We start from the raw sequence: 21,381 nt of genomic DNA on the forward strand, positions 1-21,381 counted from the left end.
GCACAGTATAAGCTGACAAGTTTTTTTTTAAAAAGAAGCTAAACAAAAGAAAATAGTCCAGTTACCAAATGACACTGATGTAACCTCCTTAGAATAAATGAAGGCCACCCTTGCAGGACATTTGGTCCTGCTCAAAACTTTTGTTAGCACGGGACCAAGTATCAAGGACCATTGGGTGAGGACCCAATGTCTCATGGCCAGTTTGGACAGGACCAAATGCTAACCAGCGCCCTGCCCAAGTATCCTCCCGGTCTTCTGAGCCTTGGTCCTGCAGGGGCAGCCTCCACAGCCTCTGGTCCAAATCAACACTGTCCAAAGAGGGTTTCTAAGCCAGGAAGTGACTGTTTTACTAACTCAGGTCTATACTGGCTCCCTCCGTGAGGAGGGGTTATGGGAGCAGCTATGCTTATCTCCCTCTTGGCTTCACTTCCTTAGGGTCGATGGTAGAGATTTGGGAATTCACCTAAGCTACAGAATAACTAGGTTGCTGGTTATAGCTACTGCTTTAGTTACAAGGTCGAGAGCAAAGCACCAAAGAAGGTATTTAATTCATTTGTAAAAAGAGTGCACTACTTCATTTCAACATAAATGATTTGTGTAAAAACAAACAAACAAACCGACATTGTAGGGCCTTCCATGTGACATACAAACGTTTCAAGCAAGAGCAAACAAACATTATTACAACAGTAATGTTCAATATTTCTAAAAAGACAAATTTCATATTGGGCTTAAAGTCTAACTCGATATCCTGCTTATAGAACACACACTAAAATAAAAGCATACAAAAGATAAAGAAAAAGGTGGCAATCAATATACCAAGCAAAAAGCAGAGATATTCCAGTATTAATTTCGGAAAAAAATTTCAAGGTGAAAAGGATGAGAAAGGACTCGTGTTAAACGTGTACATATAAATATTCTCTGAATCTGTTTCTTCTTCTATAGAATGGAAATAATATTAGCACAACCTCAGTAAGGGTTACCTGAGACTATATTAAAGTGCTGAGAACAATGCCTGACCTACAGTGAACATTAACAGACATGCATTCTTCTTTTTCCTCCTCCCTACTCACCCCTTCTCCAACTCTGAAGTAGAGTCAGTAAACATTTAATGAAGGAGCAAAAAGCATAAAGCCCGTCCTCTAGAATGGTCCTCCTTTAGTACTGATATAAGAGGAAATGTTCAAGATACAGGAAAGAGTGGAAGGAGGATGCGAGAGCAACCACCATCATCTGGCACGTTCAGAGACGGGTTCTAAAGTACCACTTTCACTTTTCTATGTTAGTACTTCAGTCTACTAACCTAAAGCCATTTTTTTTTTTTTTTACAAACTAATAACTGGACTCTGATAAAAGGAAAGTGATCAACCTAAGACAAGGTATGCTGGTCACAAAGTTGTCCCCCATAATAACAACAATGAAAGGATCATCTGTGTATCCTGCGATTGTATATTGACTGTAAAGTCAGCAGGCTTTCCAAATCTCCCCAAGCTGATATCATCAAGACCCAAACAGAATGAACCAAGGGGGAAAGGACCAGCCATCAGAACCTAGAGGCCAAGAGAAGATCTTGGAGGAAGGCCATTTGAGGATCTGGGTGAACTGCAACAACAGAATGAGATTTCGATTCCTGGGTTGGGAAGATCCCCTGGAGGAGGAAATGATAACCCATGCCAGTATTCTTGCCTAAAAAACCCCATGGACAGAGGAGCCTGATGGGTTACAGCCCATGAAGTTGCAAAGAGTAGGACACGGCTGGGCGCGTGTGTGCACACACACACACACACACGTGGCATAAACACGATTATAATCGATGAGATAGAGTTGGAATTTCTTTCCAGAAGGACAGCAGTGTTCATTGGACTCTGTCATCCTTTCACCTCTTCTGAAGGAGTCCAGAAAGTGTCTGATTTTTTGTCCAGAAGCAGAGATAAAATAACTAACATGAAGGAAAAAAAAAAAAAGAAGAAGCTACACGAACTAGCCAGACTGGACAGATGTTTCCACATAGCAGAGAAAAACCCCTCTACTGCAGGAACACAGATTAGATCCTGTAACGCTCCCCCTAGCCTTGGTGAGATGGGCAGGAAAAAGCTGCGGAGAGGATCTGCCCAAGAGCAGAAAACAGCCTCAAGGGGTGAGAGCCACAGGTTTGGGAACATCTATAAAGAAATAAAATTTTGTTTTGAAAATCACATCTGGGATGGTGTCCCCTTGGAGACATTAAACGTATAGAAGTTCTTCCCCTCTTTTTCAGCATGAAAGTGTCAGAAAACTATCTTGACTCATGAAGGTCACTTCCAAGGAAAATGAGGAGCCTGGAATCACCAGAGATAAGTGTTCTTTAGAAGAGTAGGTGATGGAGCTCTGGTGTCCTGGAAATGGACACATAAGGAGAACTTCAGGTTCTAAAAAACTCGGGCTGTTAGGGGCGGGGGGCATGTGGCCTTTGAAGTAGAAAGGCAGAGAAGACGTCACCTGTTATTGCAAGATTTAAAAGGAAAAGTTACCCAAATCTGGAGAGAACGTAGAAGAAATGGGGAGGAGGGCATCTGACACAGCGTCAGGGGAAGGGTGACAGGGATGGAAGGAGATGCTAAGAGGGAATGCACTCACAGCATCCCAGCGCGTCCTCTGAGCACCAGCGGCCTCACCGTGAAGACAGAGGCCACAGCGATCGCAGGTGGTCAGAAGGTGCAATCCTGCCAGACTGGGTCCATAGCTAAGCGACGCTGGTAAGCCTTTTGGGACCTCCAGGGACCCGTGGCTTTGTGAGAAGGAGGTTATTTTGGACTTACTATTAAATAGCTGGCATCCACGCAGACAGGGGGACTTTAAAGCCTCCCCCACGTGTTTGGTATTGGGAAGCGGGAGGTGACATCCCTCTTTCAGAGACATGCCATTTTACATCCACAGATGGGCTCTCATTATAGAAAACCCCAATATAGGGCCTTCCCAAGAAATTGAGGAAAAGGAAGAATTTTACTGTGTGTGTTGAGCCGTTAAGAGTCACATCGACAGCAGGGAGGTCTGCTTTCATTGCATTAATATCAAAAGAGTATCTCAAGCCCGGGGGGGCCATGCCACGGGGTGCCCACCACCATCCTGTGGACTCTCACAGACAGGTGGGTCTGCCTCCCTGGGAGACTTACACCCCCAAAGGCTCTGATAAATTCCCTGTACCTCTTGACCCAAATCATTTATCAAATTCTTTAAAGAGATACCACTAATTCTGACCCTTGACAGTGTCCAAGATTATGGTTCTTTGTCAAGAGAGACAGACATCAAAAAACCCACAGCCGTATCCTCCCATGCCAGTGTAATCTAAATTACAACAGTTATCACAAGGCCTTGAGTCTTTGAAGTTCACTCTAAACACTTCATTACGATGAAACTGGCACACCTTTACTGAAAATTTCTTCGAGCCAGAGTGAGGTAATTCATAAAAATATCTTTATGACTAGCTAGAAATCAATAAAAGTTGAAATACATCCTTGTTCACTGTCTAGACCTAACAGTGAGATTTTAATACGGGAGGTAAGCTTCTCTACGAGAGGGCCCCTGTCTGACGCTTTTCTGGATATTCTACAGACCCCAACCCAGTACCCTAACTGTACTGGATGCTCAAAACCTTGTCACCACAGAATAAAATACCAAGAGGCCCCACACGACCTGGCGTCTAGCCCCTCTGACCTCATCTCCAGTCACACCTTCCATTCTCTGGCTGGCTCAACAAGGATCAGCCTCAAGGGCTTTCCTTTCTGTCCCTCTGGCATTCAAGCTGATTTTCATCTGCTCCTCCACCACTGGCCCCCAGCTCATCCATCAGTCAAGTGCTACACAAAACAAGAGGTATTATTGGACTGTCAGTCAAAGCCCTGGCAGGGAATGTGGCTTTGGGGCAGAAAATGAAGAATCTGCCTTCCTGTGAGTGAACCCCGCAGAAAGATCACTAACCACACAAAGCAATGGACCAAACTGGCTTAAAGGAAGCTCGATCGTGAGGATCTCTCGCAGCATCCTGGACCAGCGCTGGTTTCCCTTTTCCCTGTGTGGTCTCAGCCACCTCCAAGCAAACCCGTGGCCTCTGGGTACCTGGAACCGTAAACTGCTAGGAGAATGCGTGTATTGGGGGCCAGCAACCTGAACTTGAATCTTATCTGTATAACCAAAAAGAAAAAGAAAAACAAGCAAAACTTACGCTGCCTGGGTCCAGACCCCAGCTCTCTCTCTTACTAACTAGGCGTCCTCGGAGAAGCACTTGTCCTGCTATTTATTCCTCAGTGTTTTCAACAGTAAAACGGGTAAAATAATGATACCTAAATAGCCAACAGAAATAAAGCATTTATGAAATAGTAAATGATCAATAAATGTTAGCTATTATCTCATGTTTCCCTGTCACTCTCTATCACCTGCTTTTTTTTTTTTAACAGCATCTGGGATGTTAGTTCCCCAACCATGGATCAAACCTGAAATCCCGGCAGTAGAAGCTCAGAGTCTTAACCACTGGACTTCCTGGGAAGTCCTCACCTGCTTAATTTTTAAAGCCCTTAAAATACTTTGAAATTCTTACTTTTTGTTTAATTTTTAAAATTTCTGTTGCCCTCTTAGAATGGAATATCCAAAAGTACAAGGGCTATGTCCTACCTATTCTCCACTTCAATTCCCAGAACAAATCCTAGGAGATGGGAGGAGGTTCTTCAGCTGTTGAATGACTCAGTACCTCTAATTCCAAAAGCTTTTTAACACTCATTTGGCAATCCCAGACATGAGCCTAGGCATATTATTCAATTTTAAGTTGACTTAAATAAATCAACTTTTGGTTGGGATATATACAAATTCTTTTGAAGTGTATCCTTTTAAAACAATTGTCTTAAAAAGTTACTACTCGGAAAAGCCACTTTAAGAAAGCAACTCTCTTTGAAAAAAAACAATAAAGAATAGAAGAAATGCTTGATGCCCTTATGTTTTAAACAATTTTCTTTTTTTATTGAACTATAGCTGAGACATTACTTTGCCAACAAAGGTTCATCTAGTCAAGGCTATGGTTTTTCCTATGGTCATGTATGGATGTGAGAGTTGGAATGTGAAGAAGGCTGAGCGCCGAAGAATTGATGCTTTTGAACTGTGGTGTTGGAGAAGACTCTTGAGAGTCCCTTGGACTGCAAGGAGATCCAACTAGTCCATTCTGAAGGAGATCAGCCCTGGGATTTCTTTGGAAGGAATGATGCTAAAGCTGAAACTCCAGTACTTTGGCCACCTCATGCAAAGAGTTGACTCATTGGAAAAGACTCTGATGCTGGGAGGGACTGGGGGCAGGAGGAGAAGGGGACGACAGAGGATGAGATGGCTGGATGGCATCACTAACTCGATGGACGTGAGTCTGAGTGAACTCTGGGAGTTGGTGATGGACAGGGAGGCCTGGCGTGCTGCGATTCATGGGGTCGCAAAGAGTCGGACACGACTGAGCGACTGATCTGATCTGATCTGATCTGATGTATAATATTATGTGAGTTTCAGGGATACAACAGCTAAAAATTTTATAATGTATAATATAAGTTCTGATTTAAAGCCTAAAAAGTGTGTTTGGTCCTTACTAAGTTAATAGCTAAGGATAAAGTATAATATGGGCTTCTCAGGTGGCACAGTGGTAAAGAACTAGCCTGCCAATGCAGGAGGGACAAGAAACACAGGTTCAGTCCCTGGATCAACCCTTGGAGAAGGAAATGGCAGCCCACTCGAGTATTTTTGCCTGAAGAATCCCATGGACAGAGGAGCCTCATGGGCTACAGTCCATGGGATCGCAAAGAGTCAGACATGACTGAGCAACTGAGCACACACACAAAGTATAATATAATTCAATGTATATAATATGTTTAAATATAATATATACCTATATTTATTTATATTTATATAATTATATAAATATATATTTATATGGAGCTTCCCTGGTGGTTCAGATGGTAAAGAATCGCCTGCAGTGCAGGAGACTCAAGTTCGATCCCTGGGTCGGGAAGATCCCCTGGAGAAGGGAATAGCTACCCACTCCAGTATTCTTGCCTGGAGAATCCCATGAACAAAGGAGCCTGGTGGGCTACAGTCCATGGGGTCACAAAGAATTGGACACAACTCTGTATAATACTATATAAAGTAAAATATAATATCTAAGTATAAAGAGCCACTGGAGGGGACAGAGACACTGAGCCACGGTCCCTGAGATCTGAAGTTAGGAGCATCTATGGAGATGGTCGGATCTGAATCAGGCTGGCAGATGGGAAACCCCAGGAGCCCCAGGAGGGAGGAACATCTGGGCTCCCCACAGGGGCCTCACAAGGGCCTCTGGGGCTGTGCGGAGGCTGGAAGGCCCTCCAGACTCAACCAGGCTACAGCGCTATGTTCCAAAGCACAGTAACCCCAGACAGAACAAACACTCCCTCACAGCACCCACCACCTCTCCCCACCGCTCTTTCAATAGCTGCTGTACCTGTGCCCAGTCCCCTCCCCTGCCCCAGAATTCTCGGGATACCAAAGATCAAACCCCGTCATTCCCTCTCCCTGCTCAGAAGCTACCAGGGCTTCTCAGTTGGCACCTCTGGCCCAAGCCCCGCTTTCCGCTGTCTGATCACACCGCTATCCCCCTACTCCCCAGCCAGCCAGCCCCCAAACACGTCTGGGATTCCTCCGTCCCGTGACCGCTTATGCTCCTGCCCAGGTGGGAGAGCTGTCCTGATCTGAAGGAAGCCCTGCACCAGGCTCAGAGCAAGCCTCTTCTCCGGGAACCCCTCTCCCAGGCCACCAGGAAGAAGTAACTGCTCCTCACTCCCTGAGCTCAGAGGCCTCCGCACATGCCCAGTTCCAGAGTCAGCATCTCTACAAAGACGGCAGGCTTCATCAGTCTTTATAACCTCCAGAAGACATAGAGCCAGGTGCTAGCAGGCACTCAGTGAACATGTCAGGCATCCAACTGAGTGTTAAATCAAAGTACAGCACAACTTTAAAACATTGCTAGTTTCCTGCCCATACCTCCCTTTGGAGGGCCCCAGAAATCAAAAGTCTGAATTTTTATTCCCTCCATGTCCAAAGTAGGTCATTTCTAAGCAGTGGGTTTGAATCTCCCAAATCAAAACTACTTTTCCTTTTGAGTTTCTTAATTCCTTGCTTCTTATTGAATCCATAGTCATCTCCTCCTTGTTGAACCCGGACCTGAAAAGTGTGTGATTAGAACCACATACTTTTGGAATTACAGCCAAAAGTAATCTGAAATTGCTGGCAACTTCAAGACGCATGTTTCAAGTTACAAAGCAAGACAAGATTGTTTTCAATCCTGTGGTGAAAGTGTAGGCTTGCCTCACCAACGCTGGGCCCCAGCCAAAAAAGAGGGCCTGGGCAGACCTCTTGTCCATGGGGTTAATGCATTTGTGCGCACGTGCGCGCGCGCACACATACACCCCAAGAGAAGAAGGTTACTCTGAGATGGAACAAAGGCAATCTTCCCCTTTCGTCACTGGGAGGATCTAACAGGACAATTTTATTACCACGACCTAGAGATGAGCTCTCAGAGACTACCTGGAAAACAACCAAATTTTGTGAATAATTATTAACCATAAGTAGAATAAAATGCAAACTGGCATTAGCCTACCAGTTATTTAAGAGGACTACTTGTGACTGATGAAGTTAATTCAAGTTCAACAAGAGGAAATATGATGCCCTCCAGAAGGCTCATCTCTGTCTGGTTTTGTGGCTGTCTCATACCCACGAAATAATCAAGAAAATCACAAAACCACATAACAGCACCTGATAATATAGGTAGTCGGTCTGAGGGATCTGTTGAAAGTTATCCTGCAAGAAATGCATTACTAATAATAAAGTCTCACAGATAATGATCAACTCCTGCTTTTGCATATAAATTAGACGGAGCGCCTATGAGAATGGCACTCACTCCTTCCAGATTTAGAGCTTGGTTCCCTCTGAGTACATGTCCCTGGCTGAGGTTTTGTTTCTTGTATTTTTTAGTGCATGAACCTGTCCACACATATACTGTGCCTCAGAGTAAAAGGTTGTGAGCCAGTTATCAGGGGCTTCCGGACTTTGGAGTTTCAAAGCTCAATAAAAGATCTTCCACCAAAAAATTAGAAAGCCTTGCAGCCGACACGGAGGTTCCCTGAGAGAAGTTTTACAGGAGGCAAACCGTCACAAACAATTCAGTATTTTACCATCGTTACTGAATCCCCAAGCAGTTCACAAAAGCTAACCACCTGGATCCCAGAAGACATCACTCATGCTCCTTGGTCTGCTGCGGGTTTCAGGAGGTGCTCTGCATGCTGGCCATCATGCTACTGAGGTAAGGGCTGAGCCAGAGCAGCTACTCTACCTGCCAGCTGCCAGTCAGCTTGAGACAGTTCAAGATACTGAGGCAACAGGCCACAGTCAGTGAACTACAGCAATCTGTAACCCTTAAAATGCCAAAATAGTTCTCTTTGCTTGATATGACAAATCACCAATTCCCATAAGCTCACCAATTCTGCTAAAATGAAAAATAATACAAACAACCGAAATATTTACAAATCAAACGCTATTATTATAATAGCCGGGATTTCGAACAGGAGGAGAGATTTAAAGATGGAATGAGATTGGTCATATACTGGTAAGTTCTGAAGCTGGATAATGGGTTCACAGGAGTTCAATATAGCATTTTTTATTATAAAAAAAACTCTTACCAAGGTTTTGCTTCTGCAGTTTGTTACCTGGAGTCCACTGAGATCCAAAAATATTAAATGGAAAATTCCAGAAACAAACAATTCATACGTTTTACATTGGGCACCATTCTGAGTAGCTTCATGAACTCACTCCCCCATCCCACACTATCCTGGGATGTAAATCATCCCTTTGCCCAGCGAATCCACAATCCATAGGTTACCTGCCTGCCCATTAGCCACTTAGCAGTTGCCCTTCCCAGCATCACTTCAACAGTGGTGGTATTGCAGTGTTTGTGTCCATGTAACCATTACTTTTGGCCCCAAAGCAGAAGAGAAATGATGCTAGCAATTCAGATATTCTCTTACTGTAAGAAATTTTAAAATAAAATTTTATCATAGGTATGAAGGTACAGGAAAAAACAGTATTAACATATAGGTCCATCTGGGGTTGCAGGCATCTACTCAAGGTCTTGAAATATCCTGGCAAAGAAGGGGAGAGGGAGAAAACCACTGTACTAGTTTTGCATATTGTTTGAAATTTTCCAAAATAGAAAGTAAAGAATAAGTATGAAGTCAAGGTTAAAAACTATTGAAATGCAATCTCTGCAGTGCCTAAAAATGACTACATACATTCTTACCTCCCAGTGTGTTGCAGTTCTACAGTAGGAGAGCAGATGAAATCTCGGAGACATTAATCTTGGCCCTTTACTAAGGCAGCTTAATTACAGGGACTCCATTGAGGTTTTTGCTAACGTCAAAAAAGAAAGTGAAGGCACCTTTCGAAATTTCAACACACGTTGTAAAACACACAAGAGGCAAGCTTTACTAGTTTTTTGTCTACTGGATTTAAAGAAAGTTTTGTAAAGATCTCTGCTATTCGAAACTTGACAAAAAAACAAAACAAAAAAACTGCTATAAATTTGCCATACGCGTAGAGGAAGGCACGTTAGCAGGTAAAAAGGTCTGCCTTCAGCAGAAGGTAGCGTAGCAACCCTGGCTAACGAAAAAGGCGGCTTTACCGTCTTTTAGCGTTTGAACTTTTGACCTCCTCCCAAAATGTCACAAAAGAATTTCTAAACCTTACTAGAAGAATGGTTTCTTTCCCGAAATCGTTTCACAAAACATTACTATTTACTATATCCGTTTTGAGCCACCGAGCCTAAAGTACAAAAATAAACAGTATAGTCTAAAAGAGAGGCAGACTGGGTTGAGAAAAAGTAATGCAATTTAAGAAACAAACAGCAGATCGAGACGCGCTGGAAATGCAGCAGTGAACAGCACCTTGCGGGCTCTTCCCGGACACTGCTTTCTCTTTTGTTGAGGATCAGACTTTTTTCTCTGGTCCTCGTGTCTCTTCCTATCTTCAAACTCACAAAATGACTTGAAAGATGTACGGGCGGCAACGAAATCTACACAGCTCAGTCGTGCACAGAAACACCGGCGCTTAAAAGTCAACCCACCCCGGGAGGGACGCGCCGCCCCAGGCAGAGGCAGCCGGGGGTGGCGCGGAGGGGCCGGGTCCCGGTCCCCGTACAGGATGCACCCGGGGGCGCCCGCGCACCTAGCCGCCGTCTCCCGTGGCTAAGCCCGCTGCCGCTCGAAGCTACCTGGGCGCCGTCTCCACCTCTCCCTCGTCTGCACGCTCGCCAGCGGCCAGAGCCGAGCGCAGAAGCGGAAACCCGGCAGCCCGGGAGCGGCCGAGGACCCGCCGAGCCTTCCGCGCCGCCGCCCACCTGGTCGGCCCCAGGCACCGCCCCGCAGGTGCCGCCAGGGAGGCTCCCGCCGGCCGGCCAGGAGCGCCGTGCGCGCCGAGGTACTGCTCCCGGGGTTTCGGTGCCAGGAAGCTCCCCCGTCCCGCGCGCGCCCAGGCCGCCGGCCCCTCCCCCGGCACGGCGCGGGGGTGGAGAGAGACGCGGGCGCCCGGGGGAACCCGGCCTGCGCGCCGGCTCCGGCAGGGCGGGGGAGGTCCCCGGCGCTACGGCACCGGACGCGACCCGGCGGGACGGGACGGGGCGCCCGGCGGCCGAACTCACCGAGGCAGCGGATGTGGAAGCCCGAGGGCGGCCGCAGCGCCCGGCGCGACCAGCCCTCGCGCAGCGCCTCCAGATGCTCCTCCTTGCCCTGGATCAGCAGAACCTGCTCGTCGATCCAGCCCAGGAAGAACGTCTCGGCCACCGCGGCCGTGACCTTCTTGTTCCAGAAGTGCTGCATGTTCTCGGCTTTGAAGTCGGCGAAGATCTCGTAGCCGATGTGGTGCCGGGAGAGCTGCCGGGGCCCGGCCGGGGAGGCGGGCCGGGCGGCCTCGGACCTCTGCCCCGCCGGCCCCTCAGCCGGGCCCAGGACGATGGCCAGAGAGTGAGGCGCGATCTGCAGAAACTTCTCCATCTTCGGAGGCATCCGGCGCCCGCCGCGTGACCCCACTCACAGCCGCCGCCGCCGCCTCCCGCCGCTCCCGGGAACGGCCGAGCTAACTGAGCTGCGGGACAAGCGGGGAGCGTTAGTGCCGCCCCCCCGGAGCCGGCCGCGCCCCCGCCACCCTGCGCCCCGACGCCAGGACACCCCGGAACCCGCTTGGGCACAAGCCCGCGGGTGGGCGCAGCGTGGTCGCCACGCGTGGACGGGGCGCGTGTGCGGTGCCCTCTCGGGCCGGGGGCTGGCGCGCGTTACCTGCAGCTCCGGGCCACCCTCCGGGCACCGCTCATTTTCCAGCCGTGGCACCCTTGCCTCCCTCGGCGCCCGGCGGCCCCGGCGAGGGGCGGAGACGCGGACTGGGGGCGGGCAGTTCGCTTGAGGCTGGGGAACCCGCCTGGCCGGACCCGGCCGGAGGAATCCCCAACAGTCCGCTGCGGAAGGTGGTCCCGGGGTGTGCGGATGGCCGGGTCCTGGGGTGCGTTTAGGTGGCGGGTCCAGGGACTCACGGCGACTCACGAAAGGCCCCGAGTCCCCGCGCTGCGCGTGTCGCTCCTCCCCACGCTCCACCCCGCCCCCACCTCCCACCTCCTGCTGGAACAAGTGCCTCCGCTGACTGGTTGATGTGCCCTTGGAAGTGGCTTTTTAAAAAACTTAGTCAACCACGAAAAATTGTCATCAGTCTCTCCTCCCAAACCCTTGTGGGAACTCTCTCCCGTATCTCCATCCCGTACTGTGGGCCTAAGGTACAAGAAACCCGGTCATTCCTAGTGTCTTCTTCCATTGACGAAAAGGATATGAAATTCACCAGGAAAGGAAATGATTATATTCTTTTAGAAAACGAAAACATTCTTTTACAAGTGGTTGACCAGATTTCCCAGCACCACTTGTTAAAGATTTTGTCTTTAATCCATTGTATATTCTTGCCTCCTTTGTCAAAGATAAGGTGTCCAAGTAAGCCAGAAAGAAAAACACCAATACAGTATACTAACGCATATATATGGAATTTAGAAAGATGGTAACAATAACCCTGTGTACGAGACAGCAAAAGAGACACTGATGTATAGAGCAGTCTTATGGACTCTGTGGGAGAGGGAGAGGGTGGGAAGATTTGGGAGAATGGCATTGAAACATGTAGAGTATCATGTGTGAAATGAGTTGCCGTCCAGGTTCGATGCACGATACTGGATGCTTGGGGCTGGTGCACTGGGATGACCCGGAGGGATGGAATGGGGAGGGAGGAGGGAGGAGGGTTCAGGATGGGGAACACATGTATGCCTGTGGCGGATTCATTTTGATATTTGGCAAAACTAATACAATTATGTAAAGTTTAAAAATAAAATAAAATTAAAAAAAAAAGAAAATGAAAACAAACAAACAAAAAACCGATTCATTAAGCTTCTTTCTGTACAAACTCCGTTTTTCTTCTTTTTCATTGAGAAAGACTAGTTGTATATCTAGAACCCTAATTGACCCCAAGGTTTCATGTTAAATTTTCCTGGAGCAACGTTTCTCAAACTTAAGTGCTCACAGAGTCGCCTGCAGCTTTTGTCAAAACAGAGTGTATCAGGATGTGGGTCTCACTACTTCTGATTCAGTAGGTCTGCTGTGGAACCTAACCATTATTCTTTCTAACAAATTCTCAGCTAACTGCTGCTGGTGGTGGTCCTGGGCCACACTTTGAAAACGCCTGACCTGAAAAAAAAAATGTTATATTATGAGAGGGATCATTGAAGGGTTTCTTGCTAAGGTTGCAGTAGCCACACTGGGCCGATGTCCCTGGAAAATTTACATTGTGCTTACATCCCCTTCAGCGGGGCACTTGGGTACATCATCATGAAGGAAGATGCAAATGTTTCTTGGCAAGGAACTGTTCCTTCCCTAGGTTCAGTTCCAAGACCTTTATCTTGACCCATATAGTGGAGACAGTTCCTGGTTATTTTCCAAGGAAAACTGTTTAACATCTATCAATGCCTCATTCTTACAAAACTCAAGGAGGAGGAACAATTATTATTCCGATTTTTCCAAGGAGAAATATGATGTGAGCTGATTTGGCCAAGGTCACACAATGAATAGTTGATAAGCCCAAGATTTGAATCAGGCTTATGACTCCGGAACCCAAGTTTCCTCGGCATACATTGCAGCCTCCAAAGGAACTGAAAACCTGCACGATAAACTAATAGGACTTCATTCAGGAGATACTGTTGCACCGATTTACTTGAAAATGTTCGGGAAGAACTTTTTTGGTAACTTATCAAAATAAGAAATCCTCAGACTCCCTGGGGAGAACCCTTGCCTCAGTTTTCTCCATACTGAAGCTCAAGATCAAGTGGGATGTAAAGAATGAAAGAGCACTGTGAATGAAATTCTTTATCAGCCCTTCTCCCCGCTGCCTGCTGTCAACTGCCTGCCATTCCTGCAAGGAGAGAGGGCTTTGCTAAACTTACTCTGCTCCAGGCTTATCAGTCGCTGGTTGTCCACTGGGATATAACAGAACTCAGACAGTCATCACTCAGGGAGGTGCATTCCAGCCTAAGGGCCGTCACTTTGGAATTTCTGTTCATGGCAGATTGTGTTTTCCAAAGAGAGCTGCCACAACGCTTCCCAGGTGTGTGCGTTTCATAATGTGACCCCATCACTCCCCTATCTGGACATAGAATCTCTCTTCACCCCTTGAACTCTGGTTAGGACCTCTGATTGCTTTGACCAGTAGAGCAGAGATGAATTGGAGGAGGGCATGGCAACACACTCCAGGATTCTTGTCTGGATAATCCCATGGACAGAGGAGCCTGGCAGGCTATGGTCCATAGTGTCGAAAAGAGTTGGATACAACTGAAGTGACTTCGCACGCATGAACTGATGCTGAACTGGTTCTGGAAGTAGACTGATTAGCCTCTTAGCTCTCACTTAAGCTTCTTGGAAGCAGCCACCTTGTAACAAGTGTAGGTACCCCGAGATCATCATGTTGTGAGGAAGCTCAAGCTAGTCATGAGAAGGAGGTATGGAAAGAGCACAGTGCTGGCCAGTTCCCAGCCATTTTCACCTTCCCAGCTTAGACACCAACACAGGAGTGAAAGAGATATTCTAGCCCCAGCAGACACCAAATATAATAGAACCATGGCCCCAGAGTAACCCCCAATCGAGCTGTCCCAGGCATCTCTGGGTATTCAAGTCAATCCAACAGAAGCTTTGTATACCAAAGGTGACCCTTCACCAGCTGTGCCTGGTCTCAATTCCTGATCCACCCAACTATGAGCATAATAAAGTGGCAGCTGTTTTTCATCACTGAGTTTTGAGGTACGTGATTACAGAGCAATAGATCATTGGACCACTGTTATAATGTTTGCACTACTTAATGTTGCACTGTGGTAATGTTTGCATGCTTCTTGGAAAAGTCTAACAAATAAGAATCTAGGCAGGAAAGAAGACTTCAGGGATGCCCTGATTGTGGCACCTCTGGAAAGTCAACTTTTATAAAACAAAATGGAAATTCTGCTACGTTATTTTTATCTCACAAGTGTGATAGGTGATTTAGACTCCTAACTCCATAATTCAAGGCACCAATTGATTAATGTGTCAGAAAGAATGGCATCTGCACAAAACACTCAATAAAACCTCACTGCAGTAGAAGCCCAAGAGTTCCCATAGAGATCTTATAACTGTGGGGTTGCCGCTTATTCTAATTAAAAGGATTCTTTCAAGGGTAAGCCACCAACACCCTTAATTGTAGCACATGCATGCCTGCATGCTCAGTCGCTCAATCATGTCTGACTCTTTGTGACCCCATGGACTGTAGCCCGCCAGGCTCCTCTGTCCATGGACTTTCAGGCAAGAATACTGAAGCGGATTGCCATGCCCTCCTCCAGTGGATCTTCCCAACCCAGGGTTGGAGACCTACATTTCCATGTCTCCTGTATTGGCAGGCTGGTTCTTTACTGCTAGTGCCACCTGGGAAGCCCATGACTTATGCAGTATTAGTGATTCTGTTTGATGTTTATGTCTACATGCTCACCTACTAGCCAGAAAGATGCTCTCAGTGGAATGTCTGTTACTGTTTATCCCAGGTTAATAATTAGAATAGCTAACATTATCATGGTGCTTCCTATGTGTCATATACACTGTAGACACTTTATTATACTCATTCATTTAATCTGTGCAGAAACCCTATGGGCTGGATACTTTTGTCATCTTAACTTTATAGATGAGAAATTGATCCACAGAGAACTTAACTCGGATGAACTTAATATTTAATATGCTCAAGGTCTTGGTGACTTGGTGTAAAGTCCTCAAGCCAGGATTCACATCCAGGCAGTCTGGTTCCAGAGTCTGTGCTCTTAACAACTGCATAAAGGCCCCCTCCACTCTTCTTCAAAGAGTTACTGATCATCTTGTTATCACAGCCACACGTGTGTGAATCACTTGAGTATACGGGCTCGATATAGTGGTTGAGAATGAGTTTGATGTTGAAAACACCACAAAAGTACGTCAGATGCTCCACTTCTCCTGACAGCCTACCAAAGATACTTCACTTAGTCAAGACCTGTATTGATCTTCCCTACAGGGAACAGTTTTTGATGGCTTGGGACACTTTCTCAAAATAGCTCAAAGTGCTCTTAAATGCTATGCTGATTCCTCGCTCATTCCCCTCCCCCAAAGAATGAATCTCTTCTAAGACAAAGTTTAATATTGCTGCCATAATTGAGAGCCTCATGTAAGCCTAAAAACGAACTCTGGCTGGTTCTTGGATCTTCTGAATAATGCCTCTGTTGAGAGTAACCCAGCCATGACGCTTCTGTATTCTGGCTTTCATATTGTACCAGCCCTGGTATCTCCATCACAAACCAGAAGCCCATCCCAGTCAGAAACCAATTTTCAAAGAGCAGTGTGTAAAATGTACTTTTCTTTTTTTTTTTTTAGCTTTTTTTAAAATGTAAATTTATTTATTTTAATTGGAGGCTAGTTACTTTAAAATATTGTATTGGTTTTGCCATACATCAACATGAATCCGCCACGAGTATACACGTGCTCCCCATCCTGAACCCCGCTCCCTAAAATGTACTTTTCTTTGTCTTCTGTTTCTATGCGTGGTTGGTTCTTGTTCATTTCCTAAAGCTGTACATGGGAGCAGTTGAGAATAGAAGCCAGCCTAGTTTTCCTATTAAAATACTTTACACTCTTCCTGACTATAATTGTAAACCCAACTCAACATACCCCAAATTTTATGCCAGAAGTCCATTTTATTTGAACAAAAATTTCATCGGCCATATCAAGTTATTGTGGGTTTTTAAATGAAGTATTTTAAATAGCAGATGTCCATGTCCTTAGCATGCATGCCTCAGTCTTTAACTCAAAGTAATTAGAAGTTACTAAATCTTGCTACTGTTCATTAAGAATCATATATCAAAAAACTGTTGTATTCTAGGCAGTATGCTGAGTAACTAGAGATACAGAAATAAATAGGACATAATGCTTATTTGTGAGGAGCTTACAGTTTGCAAGAGGAGACAGACAGTAATCCCCCCAAAATGAAATTAGGCCTTATTAGTGCAATAGTGGACAAATGTACATATTACATTGGGGAGGGAGATAAAAGGAAGGATAAGTTTATTAAATGGGCAACATTGAGAATGACATAAGACTTCATACAGTGAATAATATTGAACTAAGACTTGAAAGAGGAGTACTTACTGTATGAGGCTGACATATTACATACAGTTCTTTCCAACCTAAGGGACGTGATCCATTCGTGAGTCTCAGTCGCTGGGCAGTGTGTCCAAGAAAATGGTTATAAACAATATACCTGTTTGGGATTGATTCCTTTTTATTTATTTTTAAAATAGGGTAGATTCAAAGTTCCTCTTGAAATAAGTTTGCTCAGTCCTTCATATTCTGCTAGGCTTTCTTAGATACAAAAGAAAGGGGCTGGAGTTACAGCCACCCAGGGTTCGTGCAGTTCATCAGCGCTCCCGTGAGGTTTGGTCCCTCATGTAAATGGCATCTTCCGTGTAGGCTGTGCTGGGGGAAGAAAACATGGCAAACTGTTGCCATGATACATACTCTACTGTCATTAATTTCCTAACTGTATGGATGAGCCTATATAACACCTTGTGGCCATTTCATGTGAAATAATAGCTGATATTAATAACAAAACAACGTGAGAAAACAAACACAATTCTTGTGTATTTCTCCTACTAACTGGAATGGAATCAGTTCATTATCTGTTGATTTTTTTTTTAACCTAATTGCCAAGTTCTACCCTTGATTTTGTCTGCTCCAAATATGGAAGTGGATGCTCAGAGTCTGAGATCTTCAACAATGGAAATTATAACCTGCCAGGACCCTGTCATCTTGCCCAGTCAACAGGCCCGCCTTCCTCTAAAATCACTGCAGATGGCAGATCTCCAAAGGCAAGAAAAGAGCCAACTAAAAATAGATGGTTTTAGGCAAATGCTGTAGTTAATCAGATAACTGCTATCTGAAACAGGCAGATACCAAAGCATTTTAAAAGACAGACACAATCATTCACAAGAGAACAGTTAATGATCTTATTCATGTTGTATTTGTTAAAGTGGAACTTCAAAATCATCGACATTGGGCCTTCAGTTACAAATGGAATTTGATTCCTATGGTGTTTTCCACTTAATTACTTTTGAAATGTGACTAACCAGAGTTTAGAAATCTAATTATATGTAGTTAGTCATTCTTGGTGATTCAAGATAAAGTCATTAACTTCTAAGCATTTGTCTCATTTATTCTAGATGAATAAATGTACCTTTCTAAAAAAATGAAGTTGCTTTATTTGTAATTTGTTATATTTGCCTTATACTGTTAATGGGGATTGTCCTGAAAATTTAGAAATGCAAAATAAGTGGCAAGTCAACAAGACTTGTCTACTATCTGTGACAGTTATTGTGAATCTGGGTATCTTTTCAGCACACAGCTGTTAATTTATGTTGTTTATCCTACTTAAATATTTTAAAGGGTGTAAATGTAAATTGAAAAAGTAATTAGATAAGCACTCTATGTCTAAAAAATTATGTTTCCTATCAGAATTAAATATATACATACAATAAAAACATTTTATTAGAAAACATATTTATTATCAAGAAAAAAGCACATTTAGGCCTTCCATTTCTGGCAATAGAGCACAGTAGACATCCTAAAACTTTCTCAGTTTTTTTTTGTAGTCATGTTACCCCATGGGCTATAGCCCACCAGGCTCCTCTGTCCATGGAATTCTGCAGGCAAGAATACTGGAGTGGGCTGCCATTTCCTTCTCCAGAGATCTTCCCGACCCAGGGATTGAACTCATGTGTCCTGCATTGGCAGGCGGATTCTTTACCACTGAGCCACCAGTGAAGCCCCAAAACTTCTCAGTACAAGCACTCAAAAATGGAAAGTAAAATGTTTTAAATTAGAACTCAAAGGACGGATTTAAGACTAGACAATATATCATTTTTTTACCTACTAGGGTGGTTATAATTAAAAAACAAAAAAAGGCAGAAAATAGCAAGTGTTGTTGAAGATGTGGAAACACTGAAGCCCTCATACAGAGCTGGTAGGAATGTCAAATGATACAGTCGTTTAAGGAAAACAGTTTAGCAGTCCCTCAAAAAGTGCAACAGACCTATATATGACTCAACAATTCCACTTCTAGAGATCTACCAGAGAGAAATGAAATGGAAACATATATCCCCACAAAGACTTGTCCACAGCGGTCATAGCAGCAGCATTTACGATAGTCAAAAAATAGAAACTACTGAAATGTGCATAAGCTGATGAATAGATAGCAAAATGTTGAATATCCATGCCACAGAATAAGTCAACCCTCAATATTCATGGGGGATTGGTTCCAGATTCTATAGTACAGTGGATCTTGCATATTTGTGGAGTCTACATTTGTGGATTCAACCATCCACAGATCGAAAATGGGTTTGATTTGTCCAGAAATCAAACTGTATGATTTTGATTTGTATGAAAGATCCAGAAAGGCAAAATTCTAGAGAAGAAAAGTAGGATTAGTAGCTTCCAAGGGCTGGGGAGGAAATGGGGGCTAATTGCTAATGGAGAAGGGGTTTCTTTTAAGAATGATGGAAATGTTCTAAAATTAGGCGGTGGTAATGATCGCACAACTCTGTGGCTACACTAAAATTCTTTGACTTGTATGCTTAACAGAGGTGAATGTTTCGCTGTGTAAGTTACATCTCGATCTCGGTAAGGCAGTAAAGATAAAAGCAAATAAAAATGGTCACGTGATCCAACAAAGGATGCTCTTAGAATGTCTTTTAGTAGTTTGTTCACGTGATTTGCACCTGTGGAATATGTGAATGTGGTGTGTGCGTCTCCCTTTGTGTTTGGGAACAGCATGTCTGTCACTGTCGCTGTTGGGACCACAACCAGACTGCTGGGTTCACACGAGGAACCAAACACCAGAAAGTGGGTGATTGACTGGATTGGGCAAGTTCTAATCATGCCGATGGAGGCTGCAAAGGGCTTGGGGTTGCCTTTTCCTTAGGACTTCTGCACAGCTGAGTGTATAGGCTCCAAGCTCAGAACCTATTACAATTAACCGACTTCCACTTTTTCTCCAGACAGTTTCCATCATGATCCTAACTTGTCTCTAACCCAGGCTTTGACTTACTTTTTCAGTGAAGATCATAGACAAGCCTACCCCAGCCATAGCTAGAATGAATGCTTTCTACGAAAATATGATTTCTCTATTGATGCTGTTTTCCTCCTGACTCAGAACTCAACCATAGAGATCTTTAGATCATTTTCTAAATCTCTAACCTATCTAACCTATCCTAATCAGTTCCATGGGTAAATTTAAAGAACAATATATTAATAAAAATAAACTTCTTTGGGGGGCTGTCAAAAAGTAAAATAAACTTACTTGGTCACGATCTTGGTACAATTATCATCTTTACAAATCACCTAATATCTGTCAGATCAGATCAGATCAGTCGCTCAGTCATGTCCAACTCTTTGCGACTCCATGAATCACAGCATGCCAGGCCTCCCTGTCCATCACCAACTCCCGGAGTTCACCCAAACTCATGTCCAGTGATGCCATCCAGCCATCTCATCCTCTGTCGTCCCCTTCTCCTCTTGCCCCCAATCCCTCCCAGCATCAGAGTCTTTTCCAATGAGTCAACTCTTCGCAGGAGGTGGCCAAAGTACTGGAGTTTCAGCTTTAGCATCATTCCTTCCAAAGAAATCCCAGGGCTGATCTCCTTTAGAATGGACTGGTTGGATCTCCTTGCAGTTCAAGGGACTCTCAAGAGTCTTCTCCAACACCACAGTTCAAAAGCATCAATTCTTCGGTGCTCAGCCTTCTTCACAGTCCAACTCTCACATCCATACATGACCACAGGAAAAACCATAGCCTTGACTAGACGGACCTTTGTTGGCAAAGTAATGTGCTATCTAGGTTGGTCATAACTATACCAATATTATAATATGGTTTGAGTTGGAGAAAGTGTTGGCAAAACAAAAGCAAAGCCATGGTTCTAAATATGGTCAGACTAGTCCAAGCATTGTGTCCCCAGAAAGGGAAAAGGCATCTCTCTCTGCTTTATCTTGCATTCATTAAGAGCTAAGTGCTCTCGCACATTTTTGTTTGGTGGCCAGGGATCTCAATGATTACCACCTGAATTTGATGAATCAGACTCTAAATATTAAAAACGTCCCCACAGGCAACATCTGTTTCTCCCATTTGTCCTTTTGTGACTGGAGACTCAGATCATTTCGGCAGCTCAGACTCCCAGGCTCTTATCTACCCTACCAGCCCTCATCTTTAAGGGATTATCCTTCACAGAGGTTGCCTCTGCCCTACAAGGGCACACAGGGAAATCTGTGAATATACCAGCCATGGAGAGATTCTCAGGGCCGGTGGTCCCTGAGCTGTGGGTAGGTGACCTGATGGATGGTCCCCTTTTCTCCATCCAGAGTTTGGGAAGATGAAAGACGTTCTGAAGATGGAGGGCAGTAATGATTCACAACAGTGGGGACGTACTAAAGCCATTGAGCTGTACACTTTAAAATTGCTTAAAATGGTGAATTTTATGTGATTTAAAATGTATTGTTGAAACATCTCTGGAAACTTATATCTCTTCCTTTGGAAACTGGAAAAGTTCTGCTCAGGCTATCCACGGAGTTTTAGCTATTTTGAGAGGAATCCCGTTTGCTCTTTGTTGAAACCCAGCAAGGCAGTGGCTCGGGGCAGGGCTGTGGCCACGCCCATATTCCCCTCTCCGCAGGTCCTTCGCTCCGCTTACCG

The 21,381-nt window shown here is 44.9% G+C and overlaps 1 protein-coding gene across 3 annotated transcripts in view; it reads right to left on the bottom strand.

Moving 5' to 3' along the window:
* Positions 1-11,572, bottom strand: part of STOX2 (storkhead box 2) — a 195,778-nt gene extending 184,206 nt beyond the window's left edge. For all 3 annotated transcript variants that reach the window (XM_055567435.1, XM_055567436.1, XM_055567437.1), the window contains exons 1-2: positions 11,361-11,572; positions 10,727-11,169 (exon numbers count right to left, since the gene is read on the bottom strand). In XM_055567435.1, coding sequence (XP_055423410.1) covers positions 10,727-11,090 — 364 coding nt within the window. In that variant the 5' untranslated portion in view covers positions 11,091-11,169; positions 11,361-11,572. The remainder of the gene's footprint in view (positions 1-10,726; positions 11,170-11,360) is intronic.
* Between the last annotated feature and the right edge of the window lie 9,809 nt (positions 11,573-21,381).

Source organism: Bubalus kerabau, chromosome 2, assembly GCF_029407905.1.
Source record: "Bubalus kerabau isolate K-KA32 ecotype Philippines breed swamp buffalo chromosome 2, PCC_UOA_SB_1v2, whole genome shotgun sequence".
Classification (NCBI taxonomy): Eukaryota; Metazoa; Chordata; class Mammalia; order Artiodactyla; family Bovidae; genus Bubalus; species Bubalus kerabau.